General features: G+C 48.5%; 1 protein-coding gene across 7 annotated transcripts in view; it reads right to left on the bottom strand.

Annotated features, from left to right (window-relative positions):
- LEF1 (lymphoid enhancer binding factor 1) overlaps positions 1 to 8,380 on the bottom strand; it is a 70,877-nt gene extending 62,497 nt beyond the window's left edge. For 2 of the 7 annotated variants that reach the window (XM_030948502.1, XM_030948503.1), the window contains exons 1-3: positions 7,362 to 7,865; positions 6,486 to 6,549; positions 4,907 to 5,040 (exon numbers count right to left, since the gene is read on the bottom strand). In XM_030948502.1, coding sequence (XP_030804362.1) covers positions 4,907 to 5,040; positions 6,486 to 6,549; positions 7,362 to 7,571 — 408 coding nt within the window. In that variant the 5' untranslated portion in view covers positions 7,572 to 7,865. Of the gene's footprint in view, positions 1 to 4,906; positions 5,041 to 6,485; positions 6,550 to 7,361; positions 7,871 to 7,945; positions 8,026 to 8,112 lie in introns of those variants that run through there. The other 5 variants (XM_030948498.1, XM_030948497.1, XM_030948500.1 and 2 more) reach the window with 5 other exon arrangements.
- Between the last annotated feature and the right edge of the window lie 14,601 nt (positions 8,381 to 22,981).

The following is a 22,981-nucleotide window of genomic DNA, read 5'->3' on the forward strand; positions in this document are numbered from 1 at the left end:
TCCTCCTTGGCACTTGCAGCCCATAACAAGCTATTCTTATTAACATTTTTTCTGGGCTGGGATTAAGTTGGAAAAGAGACAGGAATGACATTTTGCTTAAACCACTTTAAAAAGTAAGCAGCAGCTCTACCATTTAAAGTTTATATTGAATCAGCTCCTAGATGTATAGAAAAAAAAGGGATATTCAGGACATAAATGCACACACGTATTGCTATACAAAAGCTCCAACTTTGATGATTTGCAGTGGGTGGGGTTTTTGATAATGCCTCTGCTCAAGCCACACACACACAATTACTGCCTCTACACTGACACATCAGGAGAACATTTTGTTTTCCCCTTACCCATCCACAATTACGTAGATTTGTTAATTGCATCAATGTGACAAGGAGGAGGCAACAAAAGCTGAAAAGGTGTTCTCTTCACTAGTATATGCCAAAGATCACGGTAACAATGAACTATATACCTAAGAATCTGCCAGGAGCAGCCAGACCAAACTTCAGACAAGGACAACCTAGAGCCAGTGTGGTAACTTCTTCTTCCCCTTTTCCGAATGGAGGATTCATCTTATTATGTGGGAGAAAGAAAACACTGCCAAAACTCATCCCATGACCATTCACGGCTTGGGTTTATGTTTCACAGTGGCCTGACTAACTTAGACTGATCAGCTGTGATTGCTTGACTCAGAGCAACTGAGAGACACATTTGTAGCCATGAGGTGCCACTATTGGGGCTGAGCAGATTCCTGTTCTTTCCCGGTGCTGCCATTTGGCACTCGCTGAGCTCCTCAGAAAATAATGCTAAAATTCCTTCCTGGGCAAATGCTAATACACTCCATCAAGTTCTGCTTCCATACAGCCAGGAAGCTCTGCACTCCTGTGTGCTTGATTTCAAAGTTATTTAAGGAGTTCATCGGCATCATTCAGCTGCACGGGGTGATGCTGCAGAGCGTCAGTGTTGGATAAGCAGCTCTGGCTTGTGGAGCCCCTCAGCTGCCCATTTCCTCAGGCACGGGCCTGGGGTTGTGGAGGGAAGAGAGACATCTGTGGCAGGACCACAGCTGCCTAAAGCCCCAGAGCATCCTGCTCCAATGTCAATTTGGGAATGAGAGCAAAGGTTTCTGCTGGGTGATATGGGAGCAGGAGCCAAGCCACAACTTCTGCACTGTGAAAGCCTATTTCATATTGGGCCACGGAGGTTTCAGCTGGCCACAGCTCCCAGCAATTCCCTACAACTGCATAGTGAGAAGAAGCAAATTCTCAGGAAAAAACAATACAATGAAAAATCAGGTTTGTGTCCTTCTGCGGCTCCCATACATTCCCCTTGGGGCTCCAAAATTTCCCCACAAGGAAGTGAATCAGGCCGCTTTCAGAGGAACAGAAGATAAAGCTAGGGAAACAAAACCCTCTCACTGAGGCTCCATAGCCTCTCATTTTTGCTATTTCTACCCTCATCCTTCCTTCTGCCCATATTATCCTCTGAATCTCCTGGGACATCAGCTCTTCAAGATGGGAACTACCTCCATACCCCCTGCCATGCAGAAACACACAAGGAATATCCAAAATTTGGGGTAGTCCTGCGTTGTTCCTAGCAATCCAACTCTCTTGGAAGAATTCCTCGTCATTTTCAGATATGCTGCACTGTGCAAGTTGCCATAAAATGTTTATACATTGTATCCTCCGACCTATTTAACACATCCAGCTGCTACAGAGAGGCAGGAAGAAAGAAACCCAGACCCCAAGAACACAGACAAAAAGTAGGTTACAGAAATCCCCTATCTTTCCATAGGAAGTTTAACTCATGGGGAATGAGAAATAAATCCAAAATTATCTTCTGGATGAATTTAAAACATGGAGAAATGATCTTTCTTCAGTCACTTCCTCTGTTCCCACGTTTCCATCAAACAGTCAAGAAAGCTTTGCCACCCCAAAACTAGTCTTGTTAACCAAAGGGAAAAACCCCCACACGTTAGAAAACAAACAGCTGCCTCCATCTCCCATCTTCAGTGCCCTGCAAGGAGGCTCAGAAACCACGGAGAGCTATCTCAGCACACAGGATGCACATTCACCAGGTGTTCCTGCGGTCTGGCACCCTCACCTGCCACTGCTCCTGCAGCCACCTCAACCCACTGCTGCTTCTCCACTCACCCACCTATCTGATAAGAACACCAACTGCGGCACCAGGCTCCTACCTGAACTTGCAATTCACACTCTCCTGCTCCTACTAATACAACTTGGAAATAAACAGCAAACCAGCTGCCAGTAAAATAAGAAAATTTTTTAAAAAATGAGGAGGAGAATGGGGAAGACGAGACCTCTCTAACAACAGCAGAATTTGGAAGATGTTGAATCCTTGTCAAACACCCGCTTCCTTCCAAAAGCTGTACTGAAATTAGACTTCCATTTTTTTTTATTATGGTTTATTAGGCAAGTTGTGTCTGACTACAGATTTCTACTTTAAATTTTACAAAGCAAGCTTTTAAAGCATGTGCCTTTTTTAAAAAAAAATGAAAGGCTTTTTTTTTTCCCCCCTCTCTACATATGGTGATGAAAGTAACTTTTTTCCCTTTCCAGGAAAGCTTTGCTCTCCCTTCTCATAAATGATCCTTGCCCTGTGTCTGGACGCCGTTCCCCAGGGGTGCATCCCCGGGGCAGTTTGCAGTCAGCAGGTCCTTCCAAGGTGGAAAAAAAGATTCAGCGCCCCAGGGCGCCTTTTTAATCCTGGCTAACACCTCCAGGCAACAGATGCATCAACAAGAAGCGTCTTTGTCATGCAAATAGCAGGGCGCAGGTACACACCAGGCACAAATGGCTGGGGACTAGTGACACCCCAGGGGACACCTCTGCCTCCGGTGCTTGCTGATCTCAGCTGCTGCTTGTCCTGGAAAGGAGAGGCAGAGCAGAGCTGGAGGGCATCGGCCGGGACCCCGCGGAGGTGAGCGCGGCGCCGGAGCCGCGGAAAGGCACGGGGAGAGCGAGCGTGTCACCTCCTGGATGCCGCGTTTTGATCTTGCGCACATTAAAACCCAACTGTCAGCAACGAGCCTAGCAAAGATTACAGTTCAATTAAACAAAAAAATTATTTAATAACTCAAGCGTGTAGCCTTGTGGTTAAACTGAAAGAACTCCGGGCTTATGTCAACACTGCAGCCCTGCAACAGCACTGTTTTATTGAAGCAGTGGTGCTGCTGTAACATGCAAGAGCAGCACTGAACTAAATCAGCCCCTCAGATGTTCAGCAGGCAGCTTTGCAATTAAAAAGACGCGGTTTTCCCCCCTTCCTCCCCTCCACCACACCCACAAAGGGCAGTTCCTCAAGAGCCTCTGCAAGATGATATTCTGAGGGCATTGATGCCAGATCTGTACAGAGTGGCAGCCCCACGGCATGCATTTATGGAGAAAACCCTCGGTGAATAATTAAATTGGATTTTGCTGTTCTAAGCCATGCACCAGCACTCAGGACTTTCTCAGGAAGGTAACAAGGCAAAGAGGGGGCAACAAAAAAAAAAAGCCTGAAGTTTCCTAGTCCTCCAAAGGGTAGGTTTGAGTCTCGATGCCCTCTTGAAAAGCTGCAAGCTTTTCCCTATGATACATCCAAAAGGAAGTTTTATGTAGAACAACGTTTACAACAACAACTATCAACAGACTGTGATCATCATGCTTCACCCTAAATGGCTGTAGGCCTCTAAACTGGAATTTATACACAAAAAAACCCCACAGCTATAGAAAGCAATATATTGCATTAGTCTTTGCATCTTTCAAATGCAGATCCATGTGTTTTGCAGTGCCAAAGCACCCTGTCACTCTGACTCCAAATATACACTAATTTAACATGTTTCGCTGCTGTCAAATTACCAGCACGATCAGGCCCCCTTCTTTTTGTTTTTGAAGTCGAATGCCACAGTCCTGAATAAAAATCAAGAATGTCAGAGAGCAAAACAATGCCATGACAGAGACCTCCAAGGAAAAAATCTAGGAGCCAGTAAGAGGGAAAACTGCTTTATCACAGGGAAGTAAGAGCATCCAGCTCCTCCTCTCACAGCACGCACAACGGCAGCGGCATTTTTCCAGCACGATGCCTACAAGCAAATTGTTTCCCGCTCCTCTCAGGTTCTACTAATATAATTTCCACAGCTCATTTTAACACTGCCTCTCCTTTGCTCTATATGTATACCAAGAGGCTTACAAAAATAAATGGGGATTGACTACCCAGAATTAGAAGTACGTTTAAATCCATTAAACATGAATTTACACCAATGGAAACAGAGGGACCAACCTGGAAGAATCAGTGCTCGCCACAATGTAAGGGAAAGCTGTAACTACTGCATCATGGTTGATATTAATTCCTAAACGACCATTTCACAATTTCTGGCTGAAGATACAGAGTATGGTTCAAAGCAATGCTGCCAGATAGATAAAGCCTTCACGCAGACCAACTGATGGTGGAAATAAATATCAATCAGCAAAGAGCAATGTCACATCTGAAGCAAAAAAAAAAAAAAATCCAATCTTCTCATCTTACTGTCATGTAACTTTAGCAGTTCTGCTTCCAGCCCTTGATTTTCCTCAACAAACGAAGAGTTAAAGCCAGAAAATTCACATCTGTCCCAGTCACTACAAAGACCGCATTTACATCACTCTGCCATACATTATCCTATAGTAGTAAACCAGAGCTCCCCCCACAAAGCCCCCAGCCCTGTTCACAGACATTAATCTCAGCTTTTCCACTGTGATCACAACCAACACCTCTAAGAGCTCTCAAACTCCACTGGACAGAGGCTCTGAACAGCAGAAGCTCAACCTTCACTGTCACTGAAGCTAGCCAAAAGACCCGGTTGTAAACAGGCTCTGCAGACCAAACAGGAGGAAACCCAGCTTGCCAAAACCAGCCTTTGGAAGAGATAACTCACTGTTCTGGGGATGGGTGGCGACAGAGATCCATTAGGCATGTATGGGTCGTTATTCATATTTGGCATCATGATATACCCAGAATAACCAGAGTACGATGGTCCCTTGCTGTATAAGCCATTGTCTGGATGCTTTCCTATGGAAGATGAAACAATGATTACATTATTCTCCACGTATGCATTTCTTATGAGTTACAGCACTCAAACAGGTACTGTGCATATAAAAAAATGTTCTGCATGCAAATGTTTCCTTACTCATGGAAATTACTGCTGACAGAAAAGCAATTTGTAAAAACATTTTTTTCTAGGAAGAGTGAATTCTTAAAGGAGCCAGTATTCTCAGTGAGGAGTTTATGTTTAAAATACAGAATAGCCTCAAAATAAACAATTTTGCTAGTACTCATTGAAATCAAAGTAGACACATCAGCAATGACATCACATTTCTCAAGTAGCAGTTTTCCCCAATTTTATACAGGCCTCTAGGATTTGTCAGTTCAGAATTACTGCCAGTATGCGTTTCCAACACCATTGTTAGGAAAGGCTATGATAAGTAGATATAATAATTTCCTTCTCTTGCTGAGACAGTGTGTGCAGCAAACAATTCATTCTGACTATGCTCATTGGGAACAATTAAAGGGCAGGGGGTGGCTTGGAAGGAGATCCTAACAATTTGGGAGGGAGGCTGTTAAGCACACATGGGTAATACAGCCAAGAGGGAAGCCCAGTAAGGGAGGCTATTTGGTAGGGAAAAAAAGTGTTTGGGTCCAGATCCTGCAAATAGGGTGAACAGGTCTCCCACCTACATGCCCACTGACAAGGATTCTACTTGAAAGTAAGGTTTTAAGAAGATGCAGAGCTGAAAACTATCCAGAGCTGAACACCTCCCCCTCACTGCCCAAATGCTATGAGCATGGACATCATTGCTTTTAGGCTGTTTAATGACAAATTCGGAGGAAGACGGCCACAGAGTCCTGGAAAGCACCAGGACTGAACTCTGTCTTTATACAGAATTTATAATCTGGTTTAGTTTGTGATGATAAGCATTTGATTTTAAACATAATCTCCCACCCTTCACAGCACACATTCTTTGCATGCGTGTCCAGCTTCCTAAATGATATTTGATGAACTCTGCTACTTCCTCTGTCCTCCTCAATCTAAATTAACCATTTGAGACATTAAAAAATGCAGGAGATCTGCTCATACTTAGATTTGAAAAAGGAGATTTAAGTGACAGATTTTGGCTATAGGGAAAAAGCAGAGGGTTTCTGAACACAACTGTACACTGTATGAGTGAAGAAGTAGATGTATTTAAGGCGATATCCTAAAAATAGTTACTTCTTCAGTGAAGATCCATTTGGCCTACTTATCAGTTTCTAAACAACTGGAATACCATTTGGTCACTCAAGATAAACGCACTGCACGTTCGCCTCCTTTTTAAATGCGCTTTGAAAATGCTTTGGTATCCCTCCTCCCCAAAAGATATTAAAGTTATGTTTTCCAAAAGAAACCAAGTTCCAGTGTGAGGACTGTGTGGCAGGTCACAGAGGGACAACACTACAAGATGGGACTGTGTGAGTCTCACCTTCCTCGGGGTGTTCTCTGCCTTTATCATGGTAGGAATCCTGTGCTTGAGTCTGCCTGGAAACCTGACCACCAGGAATCCACCATCAGAAAAGAAGAAAAAGAAGAAAAGTCATTGTATGGATGCTCGTTTATCAAACACACTGCTACAGTTTCTTGAAGGAAGGGAGGATTTTAGAGCACTAGATTAACATCTTTCTTTTTCCTCCTAAGTCGCTTGGAAGGCAACTGCTCCAGAAACATTTGTGTAAACTATCGTTTTATGACAACGTGAATAACTACAGGGCTTTGCAAAGCATTTCTAGCAGAAGCACCCTGCATTTAATGAAACGATCATTTCTGGAAAATATTTGGTGCTCTGGCAGTCAAAACGCTCTTGGTAAAAAGATACCAAAAATAATAATGAAAATCAGGTTGCCCTCCTTAGCAGATCTTTAGGGGAAAAAAAAAACCAAAGAGAATTTAAAAAAAAAGGAAAAAAATCAAACCTATTTTTTTAAAAATCAGGCTCCCCGCTCGCCCTGAAGTTATTTTAGAGTCGGGAATTTCTTCCCTTTTATGCAAATCCCTTAAAGAGTTTAGAGCTAACGTTCCGACCCCGCTGATTTTACTGAGGAACTTTCATGGCTGCTTGAGGTCTAATACCACCGCACCGTCGGGGAACTCGCGGCAACTTTCTCATCCCGGGCCGAAGCGCGGAAGGAGCTCTGCCCGGTGCACCTCTGGAGACAGGATTTGGGGTAGAACGATCTCTTTTCCTATGGGAAATTTTTCCCCGGTGGCCCTCCGAAGCTCCCTCCCCGCGGCGGGGCCGGAGCCCGCCGGCACCCCGCGCCCCTCCGGCCGCGCTGCCCGCGGAGCCCCCGCGGCCGCGCACCTCGTGCCCGTTGGCGCCGGGGGCGATCTCGGACTCGTTGACGAGGGAGGACTTGATGTCGGCCAGGTCGCCCTCCTCCTCGGGGTGGCTGATCTCGGCGAAGATCTTCTCTTTCTGGGGGTCCCCCTCGTCCTTGAAGGGGATCATCTCGTCGGTGGCGCAGAGCTCCGGGTCCCCCCCGCCGCCCCCGGCCCCCGGCAGCTGCGGCATCCTCACGGCAGCACGGCGTCTGCTGCGGCCGCCGGCCCGCCGCGGGAAGGGGAGCGGGCGGAGCAGCGGGGGGAGGAGGAGGAGGAGGGCGGAGGAGGAGGAGAGAGGAGGAGAAGGAGGAGAGAAGAAGGAAAAATCCCGTGAACTCCTCGGGGTTGCTCTCGGCAGCCAGAGACCCCCGCCCGGCCGTCCGCCCGCCCCCTCGGGGCCGAAGTACCCCGTCTTCCGCACGACACCGACGTCCCAGGGACACTCGCCCCGACGCGCCGCACGGCCGGAATAGGTCGAAATACGCCCGCCCGTGTCCCGACCGCGCCAGGGACCGCCCCCCAGGAGACCCGACCCCCCTCCATCCCCCCGGGACCCGGGCTCACCCCGGGGGCGAGGAGACGCGGAGGGGAGCGGAGCCCGCCCGCGTTTCGCCTCCGAGCGAAGTTGCCACCACCCCGGCGGGACCGAGTTAAAATGGCTGGGGGGAGGCGGGCAGGGGGAGGGGGCGTCCCGGGGGAAGGGGCCGGCGCTGCCCGTGCCGCGCACCCACCGAGCCTTTGTCCGCCGCTTCGTCCGCGGCTCCGGGCACGGCTGGGCTCGGCTCGGCGGCACCGCGAGGGGCGGGGGGCCGGGGAAGAAACAGCCCCGGGAGGGAGGGAAGGCAGGAGGGGAGGGATGGAGCGGGCGGGGAGGTGACCCCCCCCGCTTCCCTCCGCGGCCGCGGGCAGGGGAAAAAGTTGCCGGCACGGCGCCTCCGGCCGCCTCCGCGCTCAGCGCCCGGCGCGGGGCCTCCTGCCGCAGCCGGCGGGCGCGGCGCCCCACGGGGGGCGGCGATGGGGCGCGGGGCGGCGGCGGCAGCGCAACTTCAGCATCGCTCCCGCCCGCCCTCCCTGCGCCGTCGGGGCGGGGCGGGGCGGGGGCGGCGGAGATGAAAGGAGCCGCCGCCGTGACTGACACCGTGTCCGGGCCGGGAGGGCCGAGCGGCGGGGGCGGGGAGAGGAGGGGGCTGGGGCCAGCGCCAGCGGGGAGGGAGGTGGGGGCGGGAGGGAGCGGGTGCGGGGCTGCCCGGCTGCCCCCGGGCAAACTTTGCTCTGGCTGCGCGGAGTAGTCTCTGTGTCCGTGTGTGTACCTACACGCACACGTGTGCGTTTGTGTGTGCGTGTCCGCGTCGCGGGGCTGCGCCGGGGCACTGCCGCTTCTCTCCCTTCCCAGCCAAGAGCCCGCCGAGGAGGGCACAGGCACTAGCTGCATCCTCGGGAAGGGCGGACAGACCTGCTTTTTTAGGGCTGCTTTGTTGAGCCTTCCCCATCACCACATGGCGCTGCTCGGGTGTGGGAAGTGTGCGAGGGGTTGACCAGGCTTGCCCGCGTCCGCATCGGACGAAGGGCAGAATTAAGACATCCCCATTGAATCCAGCAAGTGCCCGGCAGAAACGAGTGGTAGCCTAGCCCCCGAGAGACGGGGAGAAACCCGCCGGGGTGAGCTCGTCCCAGTTGCGGAGCGGTAAATGGAGCCAGAGCAGTAAGGGAGATTCACCCCTCCACCCTGTCCCGTTCCTCCAGCACCGCGCTGCCCCGTTAGCTCCCGGCTGATCCGGCATCACCCGGCGACAGGGCACGGGTGCAGTAAAAAAAATCATCCAGACAAAAGCAGGCGCTGCGCTTGGGGAACGTCAGGATCCACAACTTTTATTTTGCGAGCACGATGGGCGCACATTTTGCCGGAAACAACTTCCCAGTATTTTGGCATCGGAAAAGTGCGCTTTGTGCTTTGCACATGCCCCGTCAGGTTGCTAAACCTTCAAGCGCCGGGAGCCGGAGGAACGGGAACATGTGGATGCTCAATCCGTTTTCGGCAGATGCTGGGTTCGGCACGGCGGCACCGCCGGCCGGGACACGGGCGGGCTGAGCCCGCTGCCCACGCCGCCGCCCGCGGCTCTCCGTAATGGTCCTCGAACGGGTAATTAAAATCCAGCTGAGAAATTAGACCCTCCAAAGCCCGAGAAAGGGAGCAAGGTAGCGGGAAACGGGGGGGTGGACTTGCCAAGTCGAACAAGTGCGTGAAATAAATGATCGAGAAAGGAAGAAATTAGAAATGTAACTTCTGGGAAAGGGCTTAATTGTGCAGTGCTCCCCAGATGCAGGGAGACCCCCCTCTCTCCCGGAGACGGCTGCAGAGAGGCGATGGGGAAGCGGTTGTTTGGAAAACGACAGACAGCTCGGGGATGGTTCCTGAGCGGAGATGCGCATCTCCGCATCCCTCCCACCCCTCTTCCCTTTCCTGGCGCTCGGCGGGCACCGGACACCCGGGCCGGGCAAAGCTGCCTCGGGGCGCACCCGTTCCGAAAAAAAGACCTTCGCTGAGAGACTGAGCTTTGGAACCCGCTCGCCCGACGGGACGGGGCGGCCCGGGAACAGGCAGGGACCCCGCCGGAGGAGCCGGCAGCGCGGCCACTCCTCCGTTTCATTACCGTGTCCCTCTGGAAAAGCAGCCTCCCCCCGCCGCTCCGCCGTGCCTTTACGTGGGCTGGAGTCTTTCCCGGATCGGTATTTTGGTGGAAGGATTTGGAAGGCAAAATGGGCCGGGGTGGGGGCGGCGGGACCGGGGCGGGGGAATGTGTGTGTGGAAACCGTAATGATTTACGACAAAAAGATAAACTCAGGAAACGTCAACTCCAACGTCAGATTTGACTGGAGACGACACAAAGCTGTCTCTTTACTTGCAGTCCTTGGGGCACGGCCGGAGGCGGGGGGCAAGGCCCGGGGTACGGGGACGCCCCACGCTGGCCCCGCTCTCGCCCCCGGCGGGACCCGCCGCCCTCCCCGGGCCACCGGGAGCGCGCCCGCCGCCGCGACCGGCGCCCGGCTCCGCTGCGGCTGCCGCGCCGCTCGGTACTTTCGTAGCGGCGATTTTTGCGCTTTAGGTGTTTCTTATTTTTTCCTCTTTTACTTTAAGTGTGAGTTGGTATTTTCCCGTGGTTTTGTTTTTGTTTTTTGTTTGTTTGCTTTGTTGTTTAAATTTGGGCAGGTTTTATTGGGTGGGTTTTTTTGGTCGTCTGAGTGGGTTTTACCGTTTCAGAGTGAGTTGAGGAGTTTTTGTTTGTTGGGTTTTTTTACATTTTCAGCGTTGAAGGGACCCGCACTTGGAGCACCCCCCGACGGCCAGCCCGGCTTGCCCGGGCTCAGGGCAGGGTGGGGGGCGCGACCAGGGAGGGCAAACGCGATCCGGGGCGGGCTGGGCTCCAGCGCTCGGGACAGCGGGACGAGCCCGTGGAGGTTCAGGGGGGCTGAGAAGGGGGACCCGGGGCGCCGATGCCGACCCCTCCGGGCGCAATAAGCGGGCGCGGGGACACAGGACACTCTCGCGTGCGAAGCGGCGTCCGCCGGTGGCGCCCCCTATATAGGGGAAGGGCGGGAGTGGGGCGGGGCGGCGGCGCCTTTGATGTCCCGCCGGCGGCCCCTTTCATCCCCCCCCGGCTCCCCCCCGAGCTCTTTGTGTGACTAAATTTGGCAGGAGCATGGAGGCGCGCCAGGGCGCCCACGTGTGCGCCGAGCTCCCAGCTGAGAGAGCCGGGGTTTTCTTCCGGGTAAGGAGACAGCGGGGGAGATCAAAGAGTTTGGGGAGCTGGAGCCGAAATGTGCTGTGGAAATAAAGTGAAATTAATTAAATAAATAAATAATAGAAACGGGGAAGAAAAAAAATCCTCCGTCCTGGACGCGTGCCAGTCAGAGGCAAGGGCGAGCACACAGTGGTCGGGGGGACCGGCGGGAGGGAGGAGGAAAAAAAAATATTCTCGGAAAAGGGGGTTGCAGTTGTTTTCTGAAAAGAAAAAAACAAACAAGCCACACACACAACGAACGAACCAGCAGACCAAGCCTTTTGTTTAAAGCCGCCGGGCTGTGCAGCCAAGCGGGCTCCGCCGGGAAGAGCCGTCCAGGAGCGCGGCCGGGCCAGGGCTGCGCGGCCGCGGGGCAAAACTCCCTCGTACAGCCCGAGAAACGCCGGGCAACCAGCGGCAAACATCCCCTTCTCCCGCCCGCGAGGCCGGTTCCGAGGTTCCAAGGGAGTCTTTCTGGGCAAACCCCCCGCGGTTTTTCCTCCCCCTCGGAAGCGGTACCGAGGGTGGTCCCCCGAGGGGTGGGTGCCCCGGGGGCCAGGCGCCCTTTGCGGCAGCCCCCGCTGCTCCCCGGCGGGCACAGCGCTGCTCAGGGACCGCGGCGCTTCTCTCCGAGCTGGGCTGGCACAGCCGGGCTGCGCCACCGGGCCCCGCTGCCGCCCTGCACGCCCTGCCCGCCCGGGCCTGCGGGATGGTCACCCGGCCCTCGCTGCTCCCTCAGGGCTGCAAAGCACAACAAAGAGTGTTAGGTTTTAAAATTTCTCCAATCGAGCCTTCTCGGTGCCTTTTCAAGGCAATGTGACTGAATTATGCGTGTTCCCCGGGTCTGCATTTGCCACCCCGTTTAGATAACACCCGTGATTTATGTGCAAGTTGAATATATAGGCTGAATTCCTAAATTCCTTCTGAAGCAAATAAATCCTCTTTCAGGACATGCGGTGAGCAGGGCCAGAGCAGGGATGTGATGATTAGCCCTGGCTCTGCAGAGTTATCGCTGGTGTCCTGCACATCCCGCTGCTGCACAGCATCACTGGGGAGCCAGCCCTGGGCTGCCTCAGCATGTATGGATGTGTTTGCAAATATGGACCTGTCCTGTGCCTCTAAAACAAGGATAATACCTCTAAGGCATTTTCTACCCTGTGAGAATAAGTGCATTGTTGTGTTTAAAGAGATTCTTCTGACGAACGCCATAGGGAAAGCTGTAAATAACAGATCCAGATTTTTGGGAAGGAAAACCCAATGTCCTCCCTCACTCTTGTGTTGCACCAGGCACAGCCCCTTTGGTGGTGCAGTCCCTTTTACAAGCACAGCGTCCCGATATCTGGCATACCTTTGGATGTGGGTCCAGGTTTGGATTGCAGGCACTGTGGCTCACACTCCATGGCCTATGCCCAGCTGTTTATGGGGTGGCTCACCTGCCGTGGCCTCCAGATGATGCTGATGCCAGTTCCTGGTAGCCTTGAGGGAACTTGGGTATTGTGTGGAAGGGATTTCTCATTGCACTTATGATCATTCCTGTCATGGTGGCTGAAAGGGATTCTTTCCAACAGTCAAGTCAAGAGGATTCTGCCAAGTGAAGGGAACTATTCTGTATTTGGTGCAGATTTATATTTTAAATAGAGAAAAAAAACCAAAAAGGGAACAATATGTTCTGGTTTTGAAGACTCATTTATTATGAGCCTTTATGAAATACGGACTCATTTTTCAAATTTATAACAAAGGGCATCCTGGCTATGTTTCTAGCAGCTATATCAAAGAGTAACTGCACTTCTCATTTAAAGCTACTTTGAAAGAGATCACATGTAATAGGTATTAGGATATTAAGAGTGTATATGTGCTTTTTGCTTTTTAATTTACACATCCAGCTTTCCAGTTCTGGGATGCCATTAATGTTCTTAGCCCAGAATTACTCTATTTAAAGAGCTAGGTTTTCTTAGCTCTTGCAACAACATGGGCTTTATGAGATTTGAGTGGGCAAATCTTACCAGTGCATTTTTACTATAAGAGCTTTTGTTTAGAGGAAGGCATTGGTGGCTCAGATCTCATGAACGTGTTGTTGTCTCATTTTGAGTTTAAAATAGTTAGTAGTTAGTGCCTGCTTTCTTTTTTTTTTTTTTTTTAGGTGCAAGATAAAATACAGGGCAAGTGGCATGGTTTATTGAAATAAATGATGACACAAAGTAGCTGGCAAACTAACCCTTACATTGAGCAGTGCCATTGCAGGATTATTTCTGATGACTCATCAGATCAGATAATCCACAGCATGTGGATAAAAGGGGATGCAGGACTCAGAACTAAACCCAGAAAGCCGCTCTTGGAAAAATGCAAAATCTGAGGTTAATGTTGTATTAAAGGTAAGACCTGAAAAGAGCACGGCAATGTGCTGCCCCCCAAGCAGGGATTTTTAGCCTGGCATTTTTGAAAGGACCAAAGAGATGTTCAAAGGGAGTGGAGTAAAATATCCCTGAAGGGGCCTTTGAAAATCCAAACTTTAGTAGTTTTGTGGGATGCCACATTAATGTGAGATTCTAGCTGAAGAAATGTGTTTTAATTTCAGAGTAGCAGTTTTGCCCATTTACGTCAACATTTCCTACTTTTTTGGAGGGGGAAGTTCTGCTCCTGAATAAATAAATGTTATATGTGTCCCAGAACAGATGAGATTTTCCTCCATCCCTGGAGCCAGGATGCCACACCCAGGGGCAGTGTCTGTGGGCAGGCTTTCAAAGGCCCCTCCAACCAAGTCCTGCTTCTGCACCTCTAGCTTGGACTCAGAAGTGCTGGTGAGCGTCTCACGCTGCAACTTCTTGGATGCACCAGGGAAAGCCCCCAGGAGCCTTTTGCTGGGGTTCTGTGCACGTGTCGTTGGAAGCCTTATGCTGAAAATGTTTGTTTCTATTTGTATTTGATTGTACAATGTAAAATTAGTATCTGGAGCCCCATAAGTATATGAGGTGCTTTGTAAAGCAGTCACCCTTTTACAACAGCACTTGGCTTGGCTCCAGCTTGGCCTGTTTTGGAATTCAGCATACACCAATTGATATATTCTGCCCAATACATAATGACCATGGAGAGCTGACTGTGCACCAGTGTTTCCTTCTGGCTTTTGAAATGGCGATCGCTCCCTTTCTGTGCTCCCAACGAAATCAAAGCATCTTGTAATCCTTTGCTTGTTTTTAAGTGACAGTAGTCCTCTGTTCCCTGACAAATATTGCCAGCAGAAGCCTGGTAGCTCCAGACAAGGTCCTTTGAAAGAGGTGGGAGGGGAGAGAGGCTCTGCAGGCAACTTTCCAGCAGCAGCTGTGCACTAACGGCATGGGAGTGTGGGAGGCTACTCCCGGGTTAGGAAGACAGTTCAGCAATGCAGTGAATGTGTGCTCGCAGTACATGACTCCTATTTACTTTTTTTGAATTCCCTGACCTTTGTCTGACCAAATCCATCGCCGAAACGCAGCTGGATGGGGAGGGGGAGCAGCAGCCAGGCTGTACCAAGGATCCTGCTGCACTCGGTGGAACACACGGCATTCCCCCAGGGAAGTGTTTAAGGACAGTAGCGAGGTGGCAAGTTTTCCTTCTTGCTGAGAAAGTTATTTGGAGTTGGGTCTTATTTTACTGTACCATCTCTCACTTCCCATGGAAGTAAGTGCCATTAATTTGCCTGACAGAGGTATTAAACTGTAACAGCTGAATACCAGTCAAAGGCAGCACTGTTTGATAGGGAAGTGCCAGAGAAAGAGGAGTTTGCAGGAGTCTGGGGTATTGTTCAGAGCCTTGTGATCTCAGCTTCATCACAGCTTCACAGTTTCAGGTCTGGTAATGATCTGAAAATACAAGTCTTCATGGTGACTGGAAGGCAGAGAGGCACAACCTATAGGGACAGCAGTTAGGGCTCACCTTTTGATGAAGAGCAAGGTCGGTCTGAGTTGCAGCTGGCCATTTCACCTTCAGCTTCATTTTCTTTTGAGTGGGTCTCATGGACCACTTGTGTCCATGTCCAGGGGAAACAGGCAGTTTTGGCTTGGAATTAAGAGTTTCAGAGAGACTCTCTAACACCAAGGGAAGTAAATAAATGTGAGCAAAAGTTCTGCAAGTTGTCAAAGGAGAACATCACATGCAAGGAGATTTCAGTCAAATCCTGCAGAACCTGACTTATAATTGTGCTGGAGCAAGGACCTACAGATGAGACCCCGTGCTGATAAAGAGCTGATGGGGGTGACACTGAGGACAGTGTGGGGTAGAGGAGAAAACTGTAAGTGAGTGGTGTCACATAAAATTCCAAAATTCCCTGTGTGGTGCTGCTCTGAGTCTCCCAGACCGCTTGTGGTTACTGCTGAGCTCAGCCAGAGCACGGATGCTCAGGCTGTCTTCAAGTAAGCCCTGCCTGAGGGGGAGAATGGTTTCTGCCCTGCTGGAGAAGGGTAATGAGAGAGGGGGACCCTTTAGGCTGGCTGGGCTATTGCAGAGGGTGGAAGCAAGGGTTTGGATTGTGGCCCTTGTTGCTCATCTGTCAGGTTACACCATGATTGATCAGCCAGCTTCTGGCCTGAACATCTCCACAGAAAGCTGTGCTTTCTCTCCTGTTTCTACCTTGCCTCCTCTGCTGCTTTGTGCTGGTCAGAAGGAAGGAGCAGCTGCAAAACTTGCACGTCTGGGTGAGCCTCAGTCGTCAGCTGAGCCGCCAGCCCTTGCCCACGCAGCAAGGCTTTTCAGCAAAGCAAGAGACTCCGATGAAAATACTCTTCCTGGCTAAAAGGCTTTAATAACTTTTTCTAACTTCAGCACCTTTTTAAACAATATGTAATTAAATTATGAAGTTTCTTGATGCAAGATGTTATGGAGTCTGACAGGATGAATGGATTCAGAAAAAGATTAAGCAAATTCATTTTGCCTATGAAACAACGGGTTGGATACAACTTCCAGCCTAAAAACTCCCTGAACCTCCAACTGCAGGCAGTCATTCCGGGCACACGGAAGGTGATGCAGCAGAGGAGTGCAGATTGGAAAATCAAAAACTGCAGAAAATTACTCAAATGCATGCTGTGATGGAAAAGTCAGAATCTGATTTTGTAGCGTGCCGTCAGTCACTGGCCTCAAGCTATAACCAAGATTGCTACCAGCTGATGTATGCATGCTGCTACTTATGTTGATAATGAAATAAAACTTTCCCTGCTTTATTTGTCTGTCCCTTGAGGAATTCAGTTTTTCAGACCTCTCTCACAGCCAAGACTACTTTTTATTACATTTATTTGTGTTTGCTGGCTGTGAAGCATCTAAATAGTGTTTCATTAAAAAAAATCTTTATATGAGAAAGATCAGAAGCGTTCTGTGGTATTTATTTTTCTTTAAAGAGGGTATCTTTGGCATGCACACAGGCTGTGGCTAACTTAACCATTATAAGTTAGCAAAGGATCATCCATGAGATATTAGCCATAACCAGAATAATATTAGATAACCAGAAAAAGCAGCTTTTAATGGGATTTAATTTCATGTAAGATATATTATTTTGAATTTCAGTAAAGTTTTTCCTTGAATGCAAACAAACACCTTGTTATTTTGAGCTCTCTTCCTCTTAAACACTGTGCATTTATCCCTGATATGGGCATAGGATTCACCAGATTATTTTGCATTAGGAGAGTGCTATCTTTAGTGAGAGCAATTAAGGCAAAGGGGCTGCAGGCCAAAGCACTGGAGCTGTATAAGGATAGCAGAAGCTGTAGATTAAGCTGTATATTAATTACTTGGTTCCCTACTTGGAGCTATGAAGAGTGAATTCTTTAATTTAACGTTGCATTTTTTAAGGTAGTTTGTGATTCACTAAAACCCAAAGCATCAGGAGGTTTTGCAGGTAGATATTAAAATGGTGAAACTACTCCGGATGTTTTGGAAAAAAACAGCTGAAGCAGACTGCAGAGGTGGATCCAGAAGGAGGGTGCAGGGCAGGACTTGGAGATGTCCAGGTACATTGCTTTATGCAAGCTCTTGCACAGGGCTGCAATAAGATGGATTTACTTCATCCAGACCCTGAGCTGGGCTGTGGATTTGATGTTGTGTGAATGAATGTCTGGTTCAGGCAGGAAGGTCTCCCCTCTTGCTCCACTCCATGGTTTATGGAGCTGCCCACACAGCCCCTGTTACTCATGGTATGCTCTCCAAATTAACAGGTTTCTGCCCCAGAGAAGCTTATGCTCTGGAGGAAGTTCATATCTTTGAACTTATCTGAATTATCCTCATCTGGGAAAATTAATTCCTTCAGCTCATTCTTATCTCTCAGAAGCTCCTTGTCCCCTCAGTCACAGTTTTGTCTCCCTTGCTACTGCTGCACATCCTCCCTATGGACTCTTCCCACAGCTGGGGAAGGCTGCAACATCCCCTGGGGCTGCTCCTGATTTCCTGCCAGGCTCCAGGGCAGCTGCCCAGTGCCCGAGCAGGGGAGGGGTCCTCTTAATGTGACTTTGTTCAGTTGATCTGGGGCTTGTCAAACATACGTGCCTTCAAAAGTCCTGGCTCTGACCTGGGAAACAGGTGGCACCTTATTAGCCTTTTCAAAGGGAGCTCTCCTGATCTGCTGTGTAATTTAGGCTCCTGTGTTAAATATAACTCAGTGTGCAACGATGCCTGTAACCATCGTGCTTGGGCCAGTGCCTGCCTGTCAGCTCTCTGGGGCTCTGCACAAATGCAAGAGCTCCCACTGGGCATCCTCCCACCAGGCTGAGGGTCTCTGCCTGTGGTGGCTGTCATCTGTCATGCTAGGAAAGGATCCTTTGTGCCTTACTCCCATCAAAAGCACAAATACCCATTTACTATATGGTAGAGGAGGAAATGGCAGCAGCAGCAACAGTCTTGACACTGATTCTGAGATCCATGTCTACCACAGAGCCACAGAATCAACGGTGTTGGAAAAGACCTCTGAAATGATCGATTCCAACCTATGACTGAGCACCACCATGTCAACTAAGCCATGCCACCAAGTGCCATGTCCAATCTTTTCTTAAACATCTCCAGGGACAGTGACTCCTCCACCTCCACACATAGCCTACTCCAGTATTCAAATTTCCTGATGATAGACACCAGTGTAATGTAACTTAGGAAGTGTGTAATAGTTAACATTTTACTTCTCTGCCCCTTTTCTTCTGTCAGGAGCCTAAATGCCAGCCATCACCGGGGTGATGTGGAAAATGCATGGCTTGAGATTGACCCGAGGGCTGAGCTTCCTTCAAAACTGCTGTGTGGCAGGAGGATCCCAGAGAGAGACATGGGCTGCTATCAGGCCAAGGAAGGAAGAGACTGTGCCCAACAGGATTGTTGGCAGTGGTTTCCACAATCTCTCCCTGGTAAGGCAAGAGGCAGCCAAACCAGGACATTTTATTTGTTGTTGCCTGCTTGCCCTGCCTGCGTTCAGACCACGTAGCTGTGGGACAATGTGAGCACACCTAGCTGGGCTGGTGTGGTGGCTGCGCTTTCCATCAGCAATGAAAGGTTTTCTACTGTGCAACTTTTTGTGCTGGGCTGTGCCAGTAACCAAAGTGCTTATCCCAGGAGGAATAAACTGTTCACCATCTCTTTTGTAAAGGAGAGTAGCTCTGGCCAACCAGTATAACCAGAAGGTGTTATCAGTAGGGTGTCAATTTATTTAATTGATGTAGAAAGTATAAGGACAGCTCTATAAGTTTGTAAGGCTTTAAAAGCTTAAACCAAGTGAAATGGTTCAAAGAACACAACCCTGCTCACTGAACTCTGTCAGCCCAGCTCCTCTGTCAGAGCCCACCTCTGCTGGATGCAGCCTAGGAAGACATGATTTACAGCCCATGATGAGCCTTTGCTGATGCTGTCCTGGGGGAGGTGAGAACTCTCCATAAAGCTGAAGGAGCCTCACAAAAACTACAGTACCCTGGAGCCCTTGCTCCTTCAAATTTCATAGCATCTGGCACAAGCAGCTCTCAGATGTGATGGCTATGGAGTAGTGCATGCAGAAAAGGTGTGAGCCATTTGGAGCAAAGAAAAAGTAACACACCTGAGAGAATGATGTCACATGGAAATATCAGGGGTATTCAATAGTAATTGCACCTGCATGTTATTTATCAGCCACGTTTTGGGGTTGTGTTGGCCTTTTTCTTTATGTGCATGAGGATCTGCCCCACATCTCCATTGCTACCAAATTCTTAAGTTGTTTGAAGGATTTGGTCAAGTACGCCATCCCCTCAAGTTTGTGTGGGTTTTTCTGTGTTTCAACCTAGAAGTATTTTTTTCATCAAGATTTTGGAGCAAGATTTATTTTCAGTTTCTTTGAGGCAGTTTGGAGCCAGAAAGGAACAAAAAAGCCTCCAAACACCAAAGGAAATGGTGCCACTGAACAAAGGGTCTCTTGTTTGTAAACTTCCATTTTAAAGTGTTGGTGCATATTCTACTGGAACAGTTTTTCATTTTTCACTTATACAGTCCAATGTTTTAAATACTAAGCCATTCAGGAGTTGAGTACTTTTTAGAGCTCTTTGGAGTGTCTTTTCAGTGCTGCGTCTGAGAAAGCTGAGCTGTCTTCACCCCTGTGTATCGATCCTCCTAGATAATGTATCCAAAGAGAGAAAGGAGAGAGTGTTTCAGTTTGCAGAAGCGCAGCTGAGGAGAGGGAGCTGAATCTGTCCTGTAATCTGTCAGCTGCAGAGCCTTCATCACTGAATGATCCTCACCTCATGTTTCTTGCAACACAAGAGCAGGACTCTATTTCAGAAAAATAACAACCCAGGAACAAAATAAATTAAAAAAACCCCCGATACTCCCTTGCTCCCCCCCTCAATTTTCCTTTGAATCTAGACATGGTTTAACCAGGAGAATTTTTTTTCTCTGCACTTTTACCTTAATATTTCTGTCTACATTGCTGTGCCTCTCTCTGCTGCCAAAGCTAAGTGTTTGCTGAATTAAATAAACCATGCTGCATTGACAGAGCTCGTGAATGCTGCTATTGTCACCAGAATCCCTTTTGCTGGTCTGACCCCAAATCCTAATGCCAACTGTGGTGCAGTCAAAGTGAACAAGAATCAATCATGCTGACGGGACTAAGAGACTCTCCAAAAGGTAATTTTGTAGGCTGGTTTTGTCACCATGTGGCAAAACTTTGGATATGTTACATCTGGTCTTGTTTGGTATCACTCCTGTCTGTCAGAAAAGGTTTTTTATAAAAGTAAATGCTCAACACATTCAAAAAAAGCTCTTGTCATATGGCTAAAAGCCCCCAGGTAATCATTTCAGTTACAGGGTCGTTAATAATATTGGATTTAATGGATTTCCAGTGTTTGCATAATGCAATAGAGGATCCACAAGGAAATGGATTCTTCCTATCTGTATTGTGGAGAAGAACTTGGGGCTGATGCAATATAAAGTCTCTAAGATGAAAAATTGGAGTAATTTCAGACAAAGTAGTTTCTTAAGTCCTGATCAGGAGAGGTCTGAATTTTAAAAACAGAACTGTAATAATTAAAGTCTCCTAATTTTGCATGTCTGAAATGCTTACATGCTGTTGTATATTCCAGAACCACATATAACCGAGAAGTTAATGTAAAATGTTGGGTCTACTCTTTTTTTGTGTGAGGTTTAGAGACAAACATGTCCAGCTTAGAATCCAGTTGGTCTTTGTCAAACTATCCAGGAAAACAATATCCCACCTCAAATCCTATGCCATTATTTCCTCTGGCTCCTGTTGTTACTTCTCCTTGTGGACATGCTGAGCAGCAGTTGCAGCAGAAGATTTGCTTTGGATAGTTCTGGTGAGGAGCTGATAGCTCAGACCAGTATTGGAGTTCCAAAAGTGCTATTCACCTGTGGGTTTCAATTTCTCTTCCAACACATTTGCACGAGCCAGCACTAGAACTCTTTTCAGCAATGTTTTCCTCTTCACTTTGTCTTCCTTTCTGACAATAGAGCACAAACCCCTCGATGTGGTGTACAGAGAGCTGCTGCAGAATGACTCAAGCTGAATGCCGACACTGTGTTCCACTGACACACATCCTCACCTGAGAACGAGGGTTTCTCCCAAAATGGGCACTCCCTGTGTGAACTTTACAGAAATAAGGAGAATTTTCTTCTTCCACCTTAAGGCATGAGGAGAAGTGTCCTAGTCTGTAACAGTTTTAGGTTTGTAAGCAGAAGCTCTGGGCCTTCAGGGCTTGCTCTGTTCAGGCTCTGGTGTCTCGGAGGATTGCGGGAGCACCAGCTCTCCTGAGTTTTGGAGGCAATGCAAGAGCGTGGCAGGAGGAAATCCCTTCCTTCCTCAGCCAGGGGAGACAGAGACCTGCAGATTTACAAAATCTCTTGTTCAAACAGTGATGTCAACCTTGCCATGGCAGTGATCAGCAGAGCCCAGGTTACCATTTGACTCCTGTTATACAAGCAGAGGCTAGTACAAACCAAACTGATAATTCACATCCACCAGAAGTCAGATTGCACCTCAGAAGTGACTCTTTAAAAGCTTTGGAATAATTATTTCACCTGTAGTTGGAATTTTTTTTTCTCCAGGCTCGACTTACAGTTTATAAATATGTGAGACAGGCCATTGGTAATTCAGTTTATAGTTTGTATGAACCCTGAAGCTTATGTCAATGCTGTTATCTATTATAGAAATGCAAACATGCTCTTTGATGTGTTATTCTCAGTGACTTGGATGGATAAAGACGGAATACTCTATGGGCATTTGCAAAAGAAATTCAGAAATTGCAAGTCTACTAGAACCTAACAACATATTTTCATTTATTTTTTTCTCCTTTGCAATATGCTTGATTACAGTAATTTAAAAACAAGAGAAATATTGCATCCATCTAGATTTCTGCAGTAGGAGAGCCCAAACTGGCTCCCCTGCTATGCCAAAAGCCCTTTTTGGAGTTTGCCAAATGTGTTTTGTATTACAGCAGAAGGGAAATTTGGTGCCACAGATGTAGGATTTATTCTGTTGGACAGATTTCCTTGCTATAGGAGCACCTCCTGCTGGCTCTGCACTGCACTGCCCTTGGACTGCCTGTGTTTCCCAGGCTTGGGAATAAAAAAGGGAGCCACGTGAGGTTTCTGGAGAGAGAGGAAAATGGTCAGGTCATGGTGGGGCCAGTTCTGCTGCTGTGAAGGGTGAGAGGGAAGGCTCCAGTGACTGGCACTTCCCAGTCTGCTACAGATATCTATTTCTACAGTCCCTAGTGAGGTGTTGGTACTCCACTAACTCAGTCTGGGGGTAACACACTGCCTGCTCCCACGTGTCTGCAGTGACCCAGCCAGCTGGGAGTCCACAGAACAGCTGGGAGTAAAACTTGGTAATAGTAGGTGACAGAGAGCAAACAGACATTGTGTTTGTCCCTGGTAGCTTCAGTTTCTCCATGAAAAATAGCTCAGAATGCTTTTCCACACAAAATGCCTTTTTTTTTTCTTTAAAAAGGAATGTACAGTGGCTTTGTGGTCATCTTAGTGAATTTTATTTGAAAATATAAAAGCAAGATATTAATATGTCCTTTTTGATTACTGCTACAATAAGCAGCTTCAGTGGTTTTTCCCAAGCAATTTCTTCGCTGAAGGTTTTGTTGTTGTTGTTGTTGTTTTTAAGGAGACAGTTATAGTTTAAAAAAAATAAATAAAGTTAGCCTACAAGTGATACATTAAAGCTAAGTGAAATAAGCTATCCTGACCAGAGTGCTTTTCTTCCTTGGAAAACTAAACCAGTTGGAAACACTTGCTGTCATTCTGATGCACAAGAAAAATAAGTCCAAAATATCAACATTTTCCCCAGAATGAGAACACTGCCAGCTCTGACATGTTTCCTTTGGTGATCAAAGCT

This window comes from Camarhynchus parvulus, chromosome 4 (genome assembly GCF_901933205.1).
Source record: "Camarhynchus parvulus chromosome 4, STF_HiC, whole genome shotgun sequence".
NCBI lineage: Eukaryota > Metazoa > Chordata > Aves > Passeriformes > Thraupidae > Camarhynchus > Camarhynchus parvulus.